At 43.1% G+C, this 20,281-nt stretch overlaps 2 protein-coding genes across 2 annotated transcripts in view; one reads left to right on the top strand and one right to left on the bottom strand.

The window, feature by feature from the left end:
• Positions 1-12,306, bottom strand: part of ube2o (ubiquitin-conjugating enzyme E2O) — a 39,529-nt gene extending 27,223 nt beyond the window's left edge. Inside the window, 2 exon segments of the mRNA XM_034203247.1 lie at positions 7,441-7,876; positions 11,744-12,306. Coding sequence (XP_034059138.1) covers positions 7,441-7,839 — 399 coding nt within the window. The 5' untranslated portion in view covers positions 7,840-7,876; positions 11,744-12,306.
• Positions 12,307-15,294: 2,988 nt separating this feature from the next.
• Positions 15,295-20,008, top strand: aanat1 (arylalkylamine N-acetyltransferase 1). Its single transcript, XM_034203246.1, has 3 exons — positions 15,295-15,573; positions 17,711-17,865; positions 18,903-20,008. The coding sequence occupies exons 1-3, from the start codon at positions 15,426-15,428 to the stop codon at positions 19,206-19,208; spliced, it is 609 nt and encodes a 202-aa protein (XP_034059137.1). The 5' UTR covers positions 15,295-15,425; the 3' UTR covers positions 19,209-20,008.
• The last annotated feature ends 273 nt before the right edge of the window (positions 20,009-20,281 follow it).

Genomic DNA, 20,281 nt, shown 5'->3' with positions numbered 1-20,281 from the left:
CACGAACGCGCACATGACCAATGAGGGCACGAGATAAGTTTGTGCACAGATGGAAGGCTGACAGCCTGACAGGCAGGTAGGCCATCCAGTTACTTTAGCCGGGCAGGCTGAAATGATTGGTCGTGCTTTTTACAGCGCCACGGCTTCCACAGGTGACATTTTTGAATGTATTTTTTGTCAAAGCACTTACAGTAAGATATTCATTGCTATCGGGATGTTAAGAGCATTCCATGGAATATAACAAAAAGTGTATCTCGAGCCGGTTTCTCAAACTTACCTACCCCACCTTTAAATAAAATAAAAAAATACAACCTCAGGAGTGTCCTTGTTCACTTCATAAAGCTGTGGACTCAATTGGTTTTATCATGTCATATTTTTTTATACCCTTGCTCAAAAATAAAAACATTAATGCAACCTCATAAAATAAACTGCCGTGACTTCCTGTATCAGTGGTAACTGACTGAATAAAGTATGAAATGGGCAACTAAATGTTGATGTTGGCTCATGGACCTGATAAAGCTAAAAGTAGAATGTATTCAACGCAAATCACAGCTATCTCATGGTGGCCAGGAAAATATAGCTTTAGGACGAGGACTGAACAATGTACAGGAAGTATAAGTCAATCACAATACTGACTTTTGCATCACATGACCCGCTGGCCAAGTACGTGTCAATTTTTGATTATTATATAAATTATCGTATATAATAAAAACAATAATTGCATAGTTCTTCCCACATTGTCAGCCATAACCCGGGCTGCACTATAGCGCTGCCAAGTTGGGAGTTGCTGCTCTGCCAGAAGGGGAATGTAAAAAGGCTCAGAGAGCAGAAGGTGGGACCTTACCATTTCAAGGACTAAAAGCCCCTACATTACCATATCAGCCATCTGCTACCAAACTGTCGGCCAGTCAAGATGTTTTATTTAAATATAATTTCACTTTCAACTGGTATTCAATACTTGCTTTCCCCACATCTCTTCCATCCACCTCCTCAGTGTTTCTTTCTCTCTCTCTCTCTCTCTCTGCAGTGAGGTTAGCAGCAGCAGTCAGTCCTGCTGTACCCTCAGTCATCATTAGAACCACACCCTCCTCCTCCGTCACAAAGGCTGCTGCTTCCAGGGAGGAGCTGGTGTCACAGTTCACCTCAACCTCTGTCCTGAAACTCTAAGAGCTGATCACCATACCAGGCGTAACAGCAGGTACGGTACAGTACTTTTGGGGGTCTCAGCAGACCATTGACCAGTGTTTTAGTTTCCAAATGACTGATGGATTCCGGGACATCTGACAAATCCCGTGGGTTACTGTTCGGCGGGGCATCCCATACGAGATACCGGCTGCTGCAATACACTTCTGTCCTCGGAGACATGTCAAGGTTGTGTGGAATCAACAGGGCTCTGCGTGCTGACAGGACTGTTGCGGTACAAAGCAGGCGGTGAAGTCAAAAGAGTTTTTCTACAATCCACATTCGTTTTAGAATTTTCAAAACATTATACTTAAAAATGTATAACCAAATGACTACCTACAAGAACCTACTCAAAATGAATCCTAAGCATCAAAAACACCAATGGGGGGCAAAAGAATATCTAATCTAGTGCCATTGTAACCACAGAATTAAAGAAAATATTTTACTACACAGGCCGCGTGTTAAAAAACGCTCACCTCTTACTACCTACACTGAGAGAAGCATACATCCATTCCCAACACACAAAGCCACAATGTGAAGATGCAGTTCCTCAAAACTTGCTGCTAAATGTCATGTTGGCGTATAGTCTATGCACTCACTCAATGTTTGAATTATTCCTAACTTTTAGGAATTTCTCTGCATCAAAAAGTCAAGTATGTCTCAGCTTAATGCATCACTTCACTCTTGGCCATGTAGTGCAAGGTGTAACTAGGGTTGGTGTGGAGTGGAAAACAGTTAGGGGTCTTCTAGTAACCTGCCCGTTGTAATTAAAAGTGTCAAATCAGTGAGATAACCATTTCAATCCACAGTAAAATACCAAGCTGCTGATGAAGCACAGTGTAATTTTTCCTAACTGGATTATGTAGTAATTACTGTAGCTTGCTATTAAAATGCAAAAGGGGTTCAGATGAATTGATCTTCTGGTCTTGTCTGCCCTTGCCCCACAAGGTTAAAGTATATCGTAGGTAAATCACTTGAGGTGACAGTTATCCAGTGAGCAAACGATAACTACACCATCCAATATAGGACAATAATCCATAGAGTGCAAGTAAACTGGGCGGAGAAAGAGAAAAAGGGAATCACTCTGCTAAGTACATATGAAACTAAGAGATAAACGGTTATAATATTCTGGCTCAGATTCTCCAAGTCAATGGAAATGTAGCTTCTGACAGTCCTGGTTTGAGTTCAAATGCAAAACTGAACCGACAGTCTTCATTTACAGTGGAAATGTATGAAAAATGTAACATGACAGGTCGTGTCCATGACCTCTTCATTCTTACTTCTGAAAGGATAGTGGTAGCAGTATGTTTTTTGTTTAATTGGGGAAACCAGTGCTCTATGCTACCACTTTGCCTTGCAGGCCAGGCAGTGTAAATTATTCTGTCATGTTCCCGTCTGTTAGAGCTGCCCCCACCCACTCTCTAAAGGGGGAGGGGACAGTGTTTTGTTTTGAGTGATGAACTAACATTTGTGTTTTTAGAGAGTCTGCAAAAACACATAAACACTTCTTTTTTTTTATCAGCTTCAGTAAGTCACTCTTTTTATTCTCTAGCCACTTCTAGAAAATCAAGTGCACACAATCAAGGTTATTATTTATATGATACAAAAAGGCACTGTGTATATTCACATATCCTTTTGCCAGGAAGCATAAAGACGAGTAAATGAGAAGGGAAGATATTGGAAGCAAAGGGAACAATTTGATCTGAGAATGGCTCAGTGTTATGCATGTAAGTGAAGCAACAAAGAACACATTAAGATATTTGTAGAGATGTCCCGATCCGATCACGTGATCGGGGATCGGAGCCGATCACGTGATTTTTAAAAGATCGGAATCGGGAGAAAAAGATCGGGGATCGGGAATCCTTAAAAAAATTATTTTATTTAATGTTACAAAACAAAAATGACCATGTTCACGTCTTAAAGTCATCCTGAGGCCTTAGTTCTGGTTTAAAATTACAAAACATCATGTATGTGTTGCTTATCTTGGGCTTGTTTTCAGACCTGGTTGCTTATTTCTCTCAAAGCTGGCAACAGAGTGGGCGCAGTGTCTAATAGTAGCAGTAAGCTAACGAGAGGCTACGTTCAGCTGGTGACTCGGAAGTCGGCACAGAGAAAATGTCAGGAGTTTGGAAGTATTATAAAATTGAAAGCGAAGGCAGTGTAACAGCCAGATGCAATGTTTGCAAGAAGGAGGTTCCGCGTGGTGGAAAGAACAGAGCTACGTTCAACACGACCAATCGAATACGATTGTTTGTTTTTTCCCCGTTTTTTTTCTCAAATTGAATTTATTGAAATCTCCAATATCAAGAGAGCTTGTGCCTCTTCGGGGGGTGCTAACACTTAACCATAAACGTTATCCTTTACTTTCTCCGTCTTTATATGTAGATATGACTTTTCTCCGTTAATTCTTTCACACACAGTGACGTCACGAGCTACCCACAATGCAACGCGCGCCATATATATATATATAAATACGCCATTTTTCTGGAAGTGCAAAAATCCTGGCAAGCTAATATAAACAGCTAGCTAACGTAGCCAGGCAGAGCGCACTAGGTTTTTTTTCTGAATGAACGACCGAAGAAATCGCTGCATGTCTTCGGATTACATCTCTGGACTTGAGGGGTGTGCTCTAGGTCGTTACTAGCGTAAACTAGAGCTGTGTGGGTTGTCGGATTGCCCTTACAGACTGCCTGCAGATGTATGGAATTACGACCCTCGAAAGTGGCCTTCGGTCGATTTTGGCAGCATCTACGTCTATCTTCTGGAAACACCAGGTGAATACCCCACTTGTCACAATAATATTATCATGCCAATGCATATATGTGGTATTTTAGAGTTGACTAGATATTGATTAAGGCAATAGACTATGATATTCTGCTTGCACCTCGCGTGAAATGGCGGATACCGGAAGTACGGTGTCGCCCTCGGCCCAAAACCCGTATGTGTGTGTGAAAGAATCTCCGTCACGTTGTTTCCAAAGCAACAACAACTTCCTGTCAACAGCGCTACCTCTCCTTCAAAATAAAAGCATGTCCACGAATAGAAAGCCAAGCCAAATTACACTTAAGACATACAACTGCAACGAAAGTAACACACACAATGCGATATCCTTTTCAATTTCAAAGAACACAAATTGGGTTACATTAACAAATAACTATAAAACAACAATACTGTAGAATAACAAAATTAATGCCGTGAATATACCGAAATACACGTGTTTCGCTGCTGATTACTATTGAATTGTGTTACTGCAGTAAGATGGAAATATAATACTTTGTTTATTCATGTTATGTTAAGCTGGTGTTGTTCATTGCATTAATACTAGACTAGTTAGTCTTAAGGCTAGAATTCTGCACTAAGCCACATTTTTATTTTATTTTATTATTTGTGACTGAATGTGAACTTGTGAAGCTAGTCAAGCTACCTCTTTCCAGTAGAGTTATTTTTGTTTTGTTACTGCACTATCTGCACTCAATTTGTTTACATGGTTATTTTGTGGTGGACCACTGATAAGCTTTATTTTGTTTTGATCCAATGCTGCACAACTGAACTGATCCAATGCTGCTGTGAACAAAAGAAGCTATATCCATGTTGGATAGAATGGATAGTTGGGAACTGTCATTTAAATAAAAAAATAACCTTAAGGGACAACTTGAATGCTTTTTTCCTTTTTTTCTCTCTTAATGCATTGCATAAAGATCGGATCGGTAAAAATCGGTATCGGCAGATTGTCAAAATCGGATCGGGAGCAAAAAAAGGTGATCGGGACATCCCTAGATATTTGGATTATTTATAGTTGCACCTAATTCCTGATAATATGCTCAAAACTATCAAAATCCTAGCTCTGCTGTGAAAATGCTGGTTTTATTGCAGGAGAAACTCCAACACGAGCTTCAGATTGAAGCATAAATTCGCCTCCATAGATTTCTCCAGAGAGAAAACTGAGGATCCTCGTGCAGAATACATATAAGTCTACATGTTGTAGAAACATAATCTTAAAGATATTCAACTTTGCATACTGCAGGAAGTAATCATGAATTATTGATTATTCTTCACCACACTCAGGATATATGCAACAAGGCGAACGCAGATAAGCAAATGAGATGTCAAACAACCCACAACAAAGCCACATAAAACATAAACAAGAGTACTACAGAATGAAATCCATACATGAACACACTAGCTCGCACTAGATCCTTAGAGGACACTGCCTCGTAATGACACAGCATAACAGTCCACGAGGTGTGTAAACATCTGTGTCATTGTTGAACAGAGCTTTTGTTGTGACAGAGTTTAAATGACACCAGAACTTTACTCATTTAGCACAAAACACAAAGCAGGGCAACAGTGGGACCTAAAATAGGTTCCTTCTGGTCTCGTCCTGTGTCTCTAAAACATGCTTTCATGAGCTTTTTCCAGAGCAGTCCTCTTTTAAACCTGGTGGTGACCCTTCTTCACAAAGCCCAGGAGAAATCTAGAGAAGCCCTGGATAATATAGATGACAGCAGATTTCCCCACCTTTTAACTGATTACAAATGCATTCATTATTTGTTTATGTAATTAAAAACAAGTATAACTCAGGGTGTGGTGTCCATTAATGTAGAATCTAGATGGTGTCTTTTACTGCCTCTCATACACTCTCAATATTGATGTCTGTTGTGTAGGAGGATTGACTAAAATCTAATTTTCAACAATGTGTGTGTTAATTAAATTAAATGCTACATGATTTATAGGATGAAAACAGATCCAAGAAGCATTTCCATAACACAGTAAAACACTGAACGGGTATTTTAACATTATGTCTATTAGTCCAGATTCAAGGGGCTTTTGGTTTAACTCTTTAATTATTTGCCCTGTGAGCAGGCTAGCCAACCTATACCGCCATAATCACCTGCAATTGTTCATGAATATGTGCCAAAATAATTCACTTAACGATATACTCAAATTAGAATACTTGGTGGTTTTGTTCGTCTGCCATTAGAGTAAATTAATACATTTTACTTTAGGATTGTTTGTTGATCCTCTATCCTGAGTTCTGGATTAAGTCGTGGACTTCGGGTCGTGGCTGAACCTGTCTCTGCGGTCCTGCCTTGGGTCTCGTCATGCTGCTTCCCGGATGGCTTCCACAGGATTGTAGCTGACATCCTCGTGGATTCATCTTCTTATTACAGACACATGCATTTCCTAACATTCGGTCTATATGCTGTAAAATGTATTATCTCTTCGATTTACACACGGCATCTATTGCACGTCTGTCCGTCCTGGGAGACGGATCCCTCCTCTGTTGCTCTCCCTGAGGTTTCTCCCATTTTTTCCCCCCCTTAAACTGTGGGGTTTTCTCTGGAAGTTTTTCCTTGTACGATGTGAGGGTGTCGTCTTTCTCATACTGATATTCTGAACAATCTGTGCTGTTGTATTTGCTGTCAAGTGTCTCTACTGTAGCCTATTTTTATTATATGTACAGCACTTTGGCTCGACCAACAATCGTTTATAAATGTGCTATATAAATAAAACTTGATTTGATCTTATAAACCAAACAACTAGTCAATAAAATAAGATGCAGATTATTTAATGCACACATAAGAAGTTGCAGCCCTAGAGATTATAAAAAAGTAATACATTAGGATTTATTTTAGACGTAAAACTGTGGACATTACTGGTAACACTGACAGAACATCAGTGAAGATCTTATTTCTACTCATTTGTGTTGTCACTGAAGATGACAAATAGGACTGGTTTCAAATGGGATGCACGTATATGTTGAGGAACTAAGATGTTGTGTACATCATATCACATATAAACTAATGTTTGACAATGCTTGGTCTCAGGCCAAGTCACACCCAGATGAGGAGCTACACGGAGTCATAGATGAACTAATCGATGGGTGTAGGGTTGCTACAGTAGCAGAGTGCTGCACCTGCTGAAACCTGTAGTGACACTTGACTTACAGACAGATAGATGCTACCTGGCCAGTGGTTATTTAATGCATTACTGTTTGGTCTCAGATATTTGGAACAACAACCCTGTTTAGCCTGCCAGCACCAGCTAAAAGACATGAGGCTATGAGCTACACTGCTAGCTAGCACGCTAGTGAGCTAGCCAGCGAGTTTATGCGTTTAAAGCAGATTAAGTTAACCTTAACCCTGACAGGCTAGCAACTCATGTCGTCAACAAAAAACATCATACAGTTCAAAAACACTTGTCATGCTCCGGGAATAACCGGGAGTCAGGGTAAACACATTAGCCAGTGTGTGGTACCTTTGTCTCCTTGATGTCCTGCTTTCCTCCTTCAGGGTACCACTGGACGCGGACAAACCCCCGACACAGAGGCCGACTCGGGATGTCCACAGCGCTCTCAGTGTCCGACCCACCGGGGACTCCTTCTCCGCCTCCTCCTCCTCCACCACCACCGTCATCGAGGTCCGAGTCTGAGTTAAATTCCTCCTCACCGTGGATCATCCGTACGAGGCCGAAACGGACAGAGCCGCGATACCGCCCAGTGACCAGGTCGTGGGAGAAGAGCAGCCGCTGGGAGCCGTCCGCCGTGGGAGACAGAGCCAGGGAGGGAGGCTCTGATCCCGGGCTGGCTGCCGGGGAGAGGCCCGGGGTCGTGGAGGCTGCTGTGGCCACCGCATCCGATGCTGCGGGCTCCGCCATCGCTGCTGTTGTCAGGAAGTGATGCTGGAGCGCGAGCCTGACGGTGCAATGAGAAAAACGGTAACCTAGAAGCAGCGATGTGCACGTGTTTACGTCGCCGCTATGGAGAGCTGCGTCACTGGCGCGGTACCGTCTGTCACCTCTGAGCGGCACTGTGGGCCTCCAGCTGTGATGCAAAGACCACATGGTTCGCCAAATATAAATGCCATTATTTTATTTTTTAACAGCATTTCAAAGTTTTAGCAGTGTTGTAAAGTACTCAAGTACTGTACTTAGGTAACATTTTAAGAGACCTGTACTTTACTTGAGTATTTCAATGTTTCGTTACTTTGTTCTTCTACCCCACTAAAATTCTGAGGTAAATTGTGTACTTTTACTCCGATTCATTCATTTAATAACTTTAGTTACTTTGCAGATTTAGTTTATTGATGTGAAATATAATCAACACTTTAAAAATACTTCAGTTATACCTGGAGTAAAATTCACAAGCTGCAGTATTCAAAGTAATTACAATTAAAGTAACTGCACCTTTACCAGCTGTGATAACACTTAAATGCAATATATACTGTATATATAAAAAATATATTATATATATTATTCTGAAAGGTGCTAAACTGCACAATAAGTACTTTTACTTTTGGTACACTAAGTGTATTTTGATGCCAATACTTTTCTACTTTTACTTGAGTAACGTTTTGATTGCAGGACTTTTACTTATAACAGAGTATTTCTACACTGCGGTACTTCTAGTTTTCAGTAGAGTCCCTCTACATTTTAGAAAATAAAAAACACATTACTTTACATACTAACAAATATATATCATTATTGTATGTTATATTATTTGTATTATTACTATGCCATTTTATTAATGTCTTTCGTTTTTTGTAAAGCACTTTGAATTGCCTTGTGTTGAAAGGTGCTATATAAATAAACGTGCCTTTCCTTGCCTTACTATTATTATAACACTTGTTTTATTTTATTTTTAGAAATGGAAGAATTGGCAACAGACTCTCACACTAACACCAAAAAAACATAAAGTTTAATATTGTAACGATCACAAAGGGAGTCGGAAACAGGCTTCAAGTTATTAGGCTTTAATAACTCTTCTTATTCACATGATCACAGGTTCATGTACAGCTTGTGGGTTCAACCTCACACTAACTCTAACTCCCACACATACCCATATATCAGTATCTACGTCACAACTTCCCGCCCTCCCCTGTCTGCTCCCCCAACCACAGGACCGCACCTCAACCAGCATCACTGTGCAGCGCTATGATTGGCAGAGAGACGGGGGATGCCTAAGTGACACCCTCAGCATCCTATACAGGGTCGCTACACTACCCCCCCCCACTACAAAGTTCCTCGCCCACGAGGAACAAATAAAACTCAGCACAAACACTATAACTACACACTGTACTTTGACTAGGAAGGTCTGGGTGGACTACCATCCCTTCCAGTGAGACCAGGGCGCATTCTTGCCCTCTACAGGAACCGAGGGGTCTCACTATAACTTTACTACCAAACAAAGTCTCTGAAACGACCCGGGGCTCGTGACTGCCTTCTCGGCAGGGGGACTGGGGTCAGGAGGACAGGGGTTGCCGGTTCTGGCCCAGGCGGCGAAAGGGGGAAGAAAATGGGCTCGCCGGGGGACCTGAGTGGGGGTGGCTGGTGCCCAAAACTGGACAGTCAGTGGGTTGGTCCCTGCAGAGTACTGGAGAGGGTGGGGGAAGTGGTCTACAGGGTGCAGCTGCCACCAAAGGGGAGAAAAGTTGTGCTCCACAGAGACAGGTTGGCTCCGTACAGAGGAGTCGCTTCTCCACAGGCCCAAGGAACATCGGGGCCCACAGCCGCCCCCTCGACACCCCCACTCAGGTCTCCCGGCGAGCAGAGCAGCAGTCCGCCATCAGGGACTGAGTGTCCCCCCATTTTCTTCCCCCTTTCGCCGCCGGGGCCAGAACCGGCAACCCCTGTCCTCCTGACCCCAGTCCCCCTGCCGAGAAGGCAGTCACGACCCCCGGGTAGTTTCAGAGACTTTGTTTGGTAGTAAAGTTATAGTGAGACCCCTCGGTTCCTTTAGTGGGCAAGAATGCGCCCTGGTCTCACTGGAAGGGATGGTAGTCCACCCAGACCTTCCTAGTCAAAGTACAGTGTGTAGTTATAGTGTTTGTGCTGAGTTTGATTTGTTCCTCGTGGGCGAGGAACTTTGTAGTGGGGGGGGGTAGTGTAGCGACCCTGTATAGGATGCTGAGGGTGTCACTTAGGCATCCCCCGTCTCTCTGCCAATCATAGAGCGATTTACTCCTCGCTGCCCTGAGTGAGAGTGGCATTTGTCCAAATGATTTTGGCTTTTTTGATGTTGATCCTCAGGATGTTGCACAGCCCTCCACAACCCAGCCATCCAACTCCATCAGTGCCCTGGAGGGTGGTATGGGGACAGAGTCGGTGGATGTTTTTCGAAATAATCCTCCAGTTCCAGTACCGATTGTTACTATCAGGCACAAACCTCAGCCATCAACCACCACGTTTGTCTTAAATCAGCTGAATCAGTTGCTGTCACTAGGAGCTGCTGTGACCAAACAATCAGTAACAAATCCCACTTCTGACACCAATGTAACGATCACAAAGGGAGTCGGAAACAGGCTTCAAGTTATTAGGCTTTAATAACTCTTCTTATTCACAGATGATCACAGGTTCATGCTTGTGGGTTCAACCTCACACTAACTCTAACTCCCACACATACCCATATATATATCAGTATCTACGTCACAACTTCCCGCCCTCCCCCGTCTGCTCCCCCAACCACAGGACCGCACCTCAACCAGCATCACTGTGCAGCTCTATGATTGGCAGAGAGACAGGGGATGCCTAAGTGACACCCTCAGCATACAGGGTCGCTACACTATGCATTCACGATTCTTTTAGGGCATCTTAGTAGGACTCTTGAAAAAAATTTGAATCCAAAGAATATTTTCAAGCTTTTCCTATCCAAAAATCTTAAACAGTTTAACAGGGAAAGCTTTGCATAAATGAAACTCGTGTTTCATGTGTTTATCTGGAGATAGAGATTATTTTCAGCCTTGTGACCCCTACAAGGGGTCTTGCACTACATTTCAGTTGATGTTGACTGGACCACCCCTAAATAAAAAGAATATGAGAAATGCAGTAAAATATAGTTCTGTTGCTAGATTACTCTACTTTCCAGTTATGTGAAGAGGGTTACATTTTGTGGAAAAGTTTCATAAATAAGAGAGGAAAACAGCTGTGGCTTCTTGAAATTCCTTACATGTGTGGCTTATTACACTGAAGAGGTGAAAAACCAACTCCTACACGCCCTGTAATCCTTTTACACATCTGGAAAAAAACGTGCACTCGATTTACAGGGACTATGGAAAGTTTCCTTCTGAGAGATCACATCACACATACCTCCAGGCCTTAAAATGGTAACAACCAGTGTGCAAAATACCCGTCAATAATCGGGGGGGTCCCCATGTGCCGTTTATTGCGCAATATACCGGTCGAAGATTTCTCAATATGCAGTAGGCCTATGCAATATTTCATGGATGCAATCCAAGACAATCAGTAGTAGCAGCGTTTCTCAACCGGGCGCTGTCAAATAATTATATATTCTAACGTTCATATGAATGAATACGCGACCGTTAAAGAGCCATCTGTTTTCGATTATATGCGAGGAAATGGGAGCAGAGCTGGTCTCAGACACACACACACACACACACACACACACACACACACACACACACACACACACACACACACACACACACACACACACACTAACTTGAACGCCAAGGCTAATTATGCTATTCTTAACCCCGGAATCCACACAGGACATACGCACACGCTCATTTTATGCACAGCAAAGATCGAAAAAATAGTCTTTTACCTTAAGTGAATAGACCAAAGATGCCTTGGCTCGACTTCTTCTCGTTGCCGTCCTGGTTTCCAAGAAGAAGAGAGACGATGTCCTGCTTTAATCCAGCTTTTCCCGAACGGCACTGGGTCGAATTTGTCCAAAGGGGGTCCGTTTAGGTCCACAAACAGAAGCGAAGACAGGCTCTCCTCGCGCAACCTGTTGCGGCTCTGGTTGTCGGTGTTATTCACAGCGGAAAAGCCTCTTTCGCACTCAGCAGACGTGGGGAGGTAAGTGCGACTTGCTATGCATAGCCGTTTCAGTGTTTTGCCCGGTGGAGTGCCCTGCAATTTCCAGTCTCTAAACTGCTCCACGGCCTCCCCGGCTGGTTCTCCGAGCGATTTAGCCAGACGGTGCACTTCTTGTTCGCCAAACAAAGTCCAGTCTTCCTGCTCTCCAGGCCAAAAGCGATTATCAAGAGCTTTGAGCCTCTGGACCAAGCTTGACTCCGTTAAGCGCTTGGTTATAGTAGCAACCACCGTTTCATAAAAGCGAGGCTTGTTTATTTCCCCCCTGCCTTCTGTCAGCTCTACGTCCTTAAAAAAAGCCCGATGAGACGCCCTGTTCAGCCTTCTTCGTTGATCTCCCCCCGGTCGTCTTCATGGCGGTCAACACATTTATGGTTTGTTTGATGTGGACACTTGAGTCCACAAGTGTCATTTCTCTTCTCTGCAGCTTGAGAGACAGGCTCTGGAGTTCACGCAGGATGTCTTTCATGACAGCCAAATCTTCCACGAATCCTGAGTTGGTTAGGTGCTTGAAAAGTCCCTTGTATTTTTGCCTCAAGATCATTACGTGATGCGTTCTCACTGGATGTTTTAAAATGGAGTGCTAGTGCGGGGAAATCTTTCCATACAGCTTTTACTGTTTTAAAGCTGCTGGCAACCCATCTGATGGTGAAAATGTGACCTATTTTCAGTATGTCCATGTTGAGCTCGGCCGCTGCTTCTTTCAGCAATCTGGAATTCCTGGTTGACTGATTGTAGAGTGAGTATAAATGTGAAATAAATATCTCAAACTGATTAGTGCCACCCACTTCTTTAAGAGCATCTTTGACTGACAGTTATAGTCTGTGCGCCAGGCAGTGTACAGACTGCACGTTCGGAAACTTGTTTTTGAGCCTGACGACAAGCCCACTGGCTTTTCCCGTGAGCACTGCAGCCCCATCAGTGGCTATGCTTATTAGGTGCGTCTTCAAAAAGTCATCATCCATTCCAGCTTTATAGACTCGCCATCATTGAGTTATAAATTGATTCAGCATCGACCCCATCTGTAAGATCCACTATATCCAGGAACACATTATCTACATCCCCCTTACCACTGACATCACATCTTACGTAAATGATTAGATAGGGACGACTGTGAACGGTACTTTCATCAATTGTGATTGATACCTTTGAATCCATTTCTTTCACATTAGAGACGAACTTGCGGCGCATTTCCTTTGCAATGTGACTTATTATTTCCGTGCATGCATGGTCAGATTTGTGGATATTCCCAACTTCGGCTCCATTCAGCTCCTGCATTGTCATGAGGGGGTTGAGCTTTTTATAAGATAGCCTTTCCTTTGCTACGGTGTAAGCTGTTCTAAACGAGACTGTTGTTTTCTTGAGTAAATCGGACTGTACATCAATGAAACAGTTTGGGAGGGTTTCTTTGTCTTTCATCTGTACTATTTCCACTGACCTCGCGTGGGCCTGGCCGTCCCTGTGTTTGTAGATCTTCTTTCGTAGCTGTTTTGCATCAGGGCTAGTAACATCACCATTGATCCATTCTTCCGCGAGGTGTAAACCCGGTCCCTTTAGCAGCAACGTTTTTGCTTTCCTACACACTAAGCATCCTAACTTTCCAGCCTTAATGTCAAGCCAGGGGTTGCGGTCTTTCCATTCGCCCACCTGCTTCGTTGTCCAACCAGCCGGCGGAAAGTCACTAGCAGTAGCAGCTACCTCCGCAACTGCTGCGTCTTCTGAGCGCTCTGCCTCAACTTCACCTCCTTCTGGGGAGTGACTGGGCGGGACAGGAGCCCCCGACTCGCTAACGGTTCTGGTAGCGAGTGCTGTGCTAGCTGCTGCATCATCAGCATCATCTCTGGGTGTCTCTTGGTCATCTCGTGGTGTCACTTTTTTGGATGTGAACCCAAAGTGCGCGAGTGAAACACTTTGGTTTAGCTTTCTCTTACCCCCAAAACACACCAGGAGCGTCTGCGTCGTGTTACGGCCGCGCCGCGGCGGTCGTAAGGATCGCGGCCACTCTAGTCAATGGGTGCTATTACACCACACGCGCCGCGTTACGGCTCAGACGCTTCCCAGAAGCGGCTCGGCGCAGCGCTTCTCTAAAATTAGGATGAATCCTATTTTTGCCGCGGCGCAGCCGTAAGGTAAAGTCGGGCAGGCAGCCCCCCCCCTCGCAGGAAGTGGAAAGGTGAGCATCCGGGCCAGGCCCATCCCCCACATATACTAATTTAGCAGACCCCACAACACCTCCACTACGAAACGCACCATGGACGACGAGGTGTTCATAATGGAAGTGGAGATGGAATTATGATGATGAATGCATATTTTTTTACCACTAAAATACAGCAACACATCTTTGATTCATGTTGTTTATAACTGGAATATTACAATTATTATTAACTGTGTCTGTAGTCTACAACACAACAAAATAGGAAATAACAACAATAAACACGATTTAAACAGACACAAACATAAACCATTTAACTACGTATAGCCTACTTACTTGTAGAAGTACAAATGTCCAGGAAATATTCCAAAATCAACAACAACTGCGAGGCTGCACACACGACGCTCCGCTTCCGCAACGTTTTGAAACGCGTCTGGTGTGTGTTGTCGCAGGAGGAGGTCGCAGCGTGGCGCAGCCGCAACGTAACGCGGCGCAGACGCTCCTGGTGTGTTTTGGGGGTTAGACATTGTAGTCCTCTCTAATGTAACGTATTTCTCTCCTCTTTGCCGCGCGTGGCTAATTTGCATAATTTGTGTCCGCGTCACGCAGCGTACCCGCGTCACCGCGGCTGGCTCTGCTTTTGACAGCCAAAATAGAAGATATTTGTGAATAAATGTTTTTGAATTATGAATACTGGACATAGTAAGCTTAAAAACATTGTAGTGACCATTGCAAGTGACAAATACATATTATAATTTCAGACCCCCCCTAAATGTTGCTGTTGAGGCTTTCAGGGGGGCTCAGGTGTTCATCGGGGGGGTCGAGCTCCCCCGGACCCCCCCGTATTTCGCACACTGGTAACAACCCCAGCAGACTATGAGACCTCCAACACATGATCAGTAAAATCCAAATCTGCTGCAAGTCTGATGCATGACGAGGAGGATAATGCTCATTGCTCACCACACGGATATCCCATCTGACCCCGACTAAATATGTTTATTGTTTGATTTACTCATGGGGAATTGCAGGGTTTGGTCATCCAGCTCGCTTGGGGATTATAACCTTGCGCACCGAGGGTATAAATACTGAAGGCGCACACCTCTCTGCTCAGTCTTAACCCGCAGTCCCTTTACGCACGGATCAGGCTTCTAGACGAGGACCTAGCAACGTTAAAGGAGAGATAAGCAGACATAGGTCCTCAGGTACACACCCCCATACTTTATTATTTTGTTTTCTTTGGGGAAAACACCACTTTATGTCGGTGATGAGCGCAGTTCCGTTGACGAGGCCGCTCCACATGCCCTCTCTGGGGTCGAGGGGTCGCCGCCACACGCTGCCGGCCAGCGAGTTCCGCTCCCTGAGCCCGGAGGATGCTATCAGCGTGTTCGAGATTGAGAGAGAAGGTAAACTACACGTTGTGCTTTACTTAATTAAATCACGTAGTCCTGTTAAGGCTTTTAAATAACTTTAGGGCAGTTAGCCTTTTCCATGCTCTGTTACGCACACAGGGAGGACATTACATCGAATTTAGCTTGCGCTTTTGTCCAAAGCAATAAACCATAAAGATTCCAACTCGTAACAACAACACAAAAAGTGCTGACATATTCACTTCAAACAAGCAAGACCATTGTGTGCTGGTGCTGGTGCATAAGTTAAAGTCTTAAATGTTACTTATTTTAGGGACGTTTTCTTTCTTGTAAAGGAAATTGAGATCATTCATTGTGTCTCATGGAATAAGCATCCTAAGGTCATTTTTTTCTTAAACGTTCAACAAAAAACAGACATTATTAATGTATACCTTTAAACAATGTATCTCCTATAGTAAACTATTTTAAAAATATAGATAGGATTAATTCTGGCCAACAAATGATATTTTGTATAATTATAAAGGGTGACCTGTGATTATTCTTGTAATTATTGTTGATTAAGGGTTAGGGTTAAATCTATATCTTTGTAATGAATAACCATAAATAATATATATTTTACTTTTACCTTCAATTGTGTGGCCCACTACAAATATAGTTACCATGGCCAGGCCCGCCTTAACCTGCCATCAGGCCCTGGGGCTGATAGGTTTAGTAGGCCCCCTATTTAAACAACAAATCAAAGTCATTTATAGCCTCGGCAGGTTCTGTGATCGCACTTCTCCACTCTGCTCTACGCGCGCCTGGTCCTCTCCTCCAGATGAGTGAGTATCGGGCCTCCCTCGTGTATTTGTCCGGTTGCCGTTGGCTCCCCTCCACGTAGCAAGTCCTCGTCATCCTCTCCATCTCCTCCAACATCCCTCCTGTCTGTTTTTCCTCTCCCGCTACTCCATCGCTATCAGAACCAGACGTTTGGCTCCGAGGCCCCGCGGCCGGCACCGCTACTGCTCGGTACAGAACTCATCTGTCCTTCCTCCTCATCCCGGCCTACAGGTTTAAAATAACCTGTAAACTTCGGCATTTTTTGTAATAGCTGCTTGTCTCGAAACTCCTTTTCCCTCAACAATTTCCTTTCCAGAGCGCCACTCTCAAACTTTTTCTTCTCAAACTTTTTCTCCTAAACAACCTTCTTCTGTCACTCAATCACTCGCAATTTGAATAAATCACATGTGAAACATATTCTCATTCTGATTGGCTGTTAAGTGGTACTGACTGTTTTGGAGTCATCATTTTTGAGAAAAATCTCTGGAATCCATCGATCTGATTGATTAGCGGAGCAAATGATCAAACTACTACGGAGGGAAGATATTTTCGTTTGGATTACTGGTCTGGGGGGAGCTCGCGAGTGTGTGTGTATACGTGTGTGTGTGTGTATTTTTGCGTTTGTGTGTATTGTGTTTGTTTCCCGAGGAAAACCCACACGAGAAACACTGGCTGTTGTTATGCCTGCTGTGACGTCAAGTTACTCCGTTCTCCGCTTGTAATTATGCCGTTACAAGCTTCAATGTTGTATTTATCATCTGAATCCGAAACAAGTTTAATATTCTGAAAGCCAAGACTTTGTTTATTTGAAACCAGATGAAAACAAACTGTAACGGACCCTGCCGTGTTATCTATGATTACTATACGCCTTACATTCATAACTTCAGCCGGAGGGAGGGGGAGTGAGTGGCGAGTGAGAGCTGTAATCTTCCCTTTACAAGCTTCAAAAATGTATTTATTGTGTGATTTTGGAAATAAAAGTTTCATATTCTGAAAGCCAACACTTTGTTTATTTAAATGTTTTTTAAAAACATCCGAAATAAAAAACTTTAAAAAAACTTTAAAATTTTTTAAAAAAATGTATTGGCTCATGATAGGCCCCTGATCTCCGTAGGCCCCTGGGCTTCAGCCCAGGTCAGCCCGTGCATTAAGGCGGCCCTGACCATGACCATTACGATCTATCCTAAATGTGTGTGTGATATGAGTTCAGGTGTCTTTGACCTGCATAACTTCCCTGGCTGTGATCCAGCATACCCTTATTTATCAAATATGGTAGTCACATGTAAGTAGGGGGACGTTATGCCCACTTTATGTCATCCAGGTTTCTTAATGTATAATATTCTCCTCTCCACAGCCTTCATTTCAGTGTCCGGCGAGTGTCCTCTCCACCTGGACGAGGTGCGTCACTTCCTCACCTTGTGCCCTGAGCTGTCTCTTGGCTGGTTTGAGGGGGGACGTCTGGTGGCTTTCATCATCGGCTCACTGTGGGACCAGGAGAGGCTTACCGAGGTGAGACAGAGAGCAGGACACCTGGACAGAGAATTATCTCAGGCCTAATGGCAGGGAATATGCAGAACGAGGTTCAAAACAGATTAACAGGAGAGATTCAGAAAGTCAGATGGTGTGGGTAAATGTTTCCCAGATTCCCATAACTGTTCAGATGTGTCAGGGTACGTTTCAGCATTATTATGGCCTTGAATGCTCCTTTAATATGAAATGCAGGTTGGCACACTCTTGAGGCATATACAGAATGATAGTTAGAAAGTAAAGTCAGCTGTGAGGAAAACTGTGCAATGACTTTTTGCAATAACTCAGAGAGCAAACATTCACAGAAGACAATGTGTAGAGGTTTCATTAGGTTAAACATTTTAAAAACTACAAACTATCAACCTTTTAATGTGCTAGAGAAAACACTCTTTATTTCACATGTATACCGAAGCTGTATAGTCATATGTCTGTGATGACTTTTCCGTCATATATTCTATGCTAACACATAGTAACAATAGAGAATCGTAAAGTCAGCAAACATTCATCAATCATCAAGTTTGTTATCATTTGCCAACATGAGCTATGGTCATACCAGTCCAAGTAATGTTGTATCATCAAATATCCTGAGTGTGTTGAATTAGGAAACTCTCCATTTGAATGCATACTAGTTTTCTATTGTGGGAGGAACAATGTTTTATCCATCTCAAATTAAGACTGAATGAAACATCTATCTCCCAGGCATAGATATAGTTGGGCACTTTTTGAATTTTTCTTTAGTAAAATAGATTTAATTCAAAGAGGGATTTTTCAGTCTTTTCCCCATATTCACACACATTGATACAGAGGCAGAGGCTGCCATAAAAGGTGCTACCAAACATTCACACACCATTGGGAGTAATTTATAGCTAAGCATCTTGCTCAAGGTCGACATGTTGACAGCAGGGGCTGATGGACGACTGCTCTACCTTTTTGGCCACAGTCTTCCAAGTATATACTTAAACAGGTTTCTAATCAATTCCACATTTCTTACACTTCTCCCTTCCCTCTGTATTTCCCAGGATGCCCTCACTCTCCACAAGCCTCACGGGATGACCGTCCACATCCACGTCCTGGCCGTCCACAGGACTTTCCGGCAGCAGGGCAAAGGCTCCATCCTGATGTGGCGCTACCTGCAGTACCTGCGCTGCCTGCCCTACGTCCGCCGCGCCGTGCTGATGTGTGAAGACTTCCTGGTCCCCTTCTACAGGAAGTCAGGCTTCAAGGTGCAGGGCCCCAGTGAGATCTCGGTGGGACCCCTTACATTTATTGAGATGATGTTCCCGGTCAGGGGCCACGCCTACATGCGACGTAACAGCGGTTATTGAGGACAGATGGACTTCATGTGGATTCTCCCTGGATCCTCTGGGACCTGAATCCCCTCATGGACACATCATTATGGGACATCTGAGCAGCTTCCAGCAGCAGCAGGTTGTTTGTGATCCTCACTTTGCATACGACAGCTTCTGAGGAATGTGCTCCGACTGTGAGTCTGCAGACAGCCGAGTGCAAACATCAGCAGTGTGGAAAATAGTTGAAAACTTAAAATACTGCAAGGAAAAAAAACTATTCATTACAGCAAAGTCCTGAAAGAATGTAAGCACTTATTTATTATATTTTGTTTTGTATTTAACGATTAATAATGTAAGAAATGTAATATTGTATTCAATAGAACACAGTGGCCTTGTCTTTGTTAATATATGTATTATTTAACCAATATAACATGGTTTCATGCGCTCCATGAAACCATTGTGTCATTAAGTATATGCCCAGTACTAATTCATTCTGCCCTTTATGGTTTGGTAAAAAACGTCATGCCTACCACAGCATTAGAACATTTCTGTTATGTGCAACACTTTGTTTAACTATGATGATGACTTTGAAGGTGAATTGCCAAAGTGAACAGCTAACTTTCAAAGCCTACGAAATAAAGATTCAAAAGGGAGTGATATTATACAATAGTTCTATTTAGTAGCTTAGACGCAGGTGATTATTTTATTATATTTATGTACACATGCAATCACTTTATTTAGTATTTAAGTTTTCTAAATGTTTGCTTTCAAATGATCTCGATAGCCTCCTCTTGCCTTTCCCCTCATAGACCATCACCGCCTCCCGAATCTTGAATCAAGACGAACACGTTTTTATTTACAAAGTGTTGTTCTTCATATAATAAAGGTTCTATTTTCTAGCATGTCTGCATTGATGTCATTTTGTTTTTTTACAGTTGTTCTTACCACTTCCATTTAGTAACTATTTTAAGGCTTTTTATCATATTGCATTTTCTTAATACTTCTTTTACAAGAATTTGTCATTAAGTTTGTGTTGCCTTTGTATAACAGATCCACAAACATATAAGGTTCAGTTATTCTCACTTTAATGTATACAAATTCAACTGTTT

This window comes from Gymnodraco acuticeps, unplaced genomic scaffold (genome assembly GCF_902827175.1).
Source record: "Gymnodraco acuticeps unplaced genomic scaffold, fGymAcu1.1, whole genome shotgun sequence".
Taxonomy (NCBI): Eukaryota; Metazoa; Chordata; class Actinopteri; order Perciformes; family Bathydraconidae; genus Gymnodraco; species Gymnodraco acuticeps.
The sequence above is the reverse complement of the archived record's forward strand: the minus strand, read 5'-3'. Positions and strand labels throughout refer to the sequence as shown.

Coding starts and splice junctions, on each gene's coding strand:
- aanat1 (XM_034203246.1), top strand. CDS start 15,426: ATGTCGGTGATGAGCGCAGTTCCGTTGACGAGGCCGCTCCACATGCCC. Junction 15,574..17,710: donor GTTCGAGATTGAGAGAGAAG/GTAAACTACACG, acceptor TCCTCTCCACAG/CCTTCATTTCAGTGTCCGGC. Junction 17,866..18,902: donor ACCAGGAGAGGCTTACCGAG/GTGAGACAGAGA, acceptor TGTATTTCCCAG/GATGCCCTCACTCTCCACAA.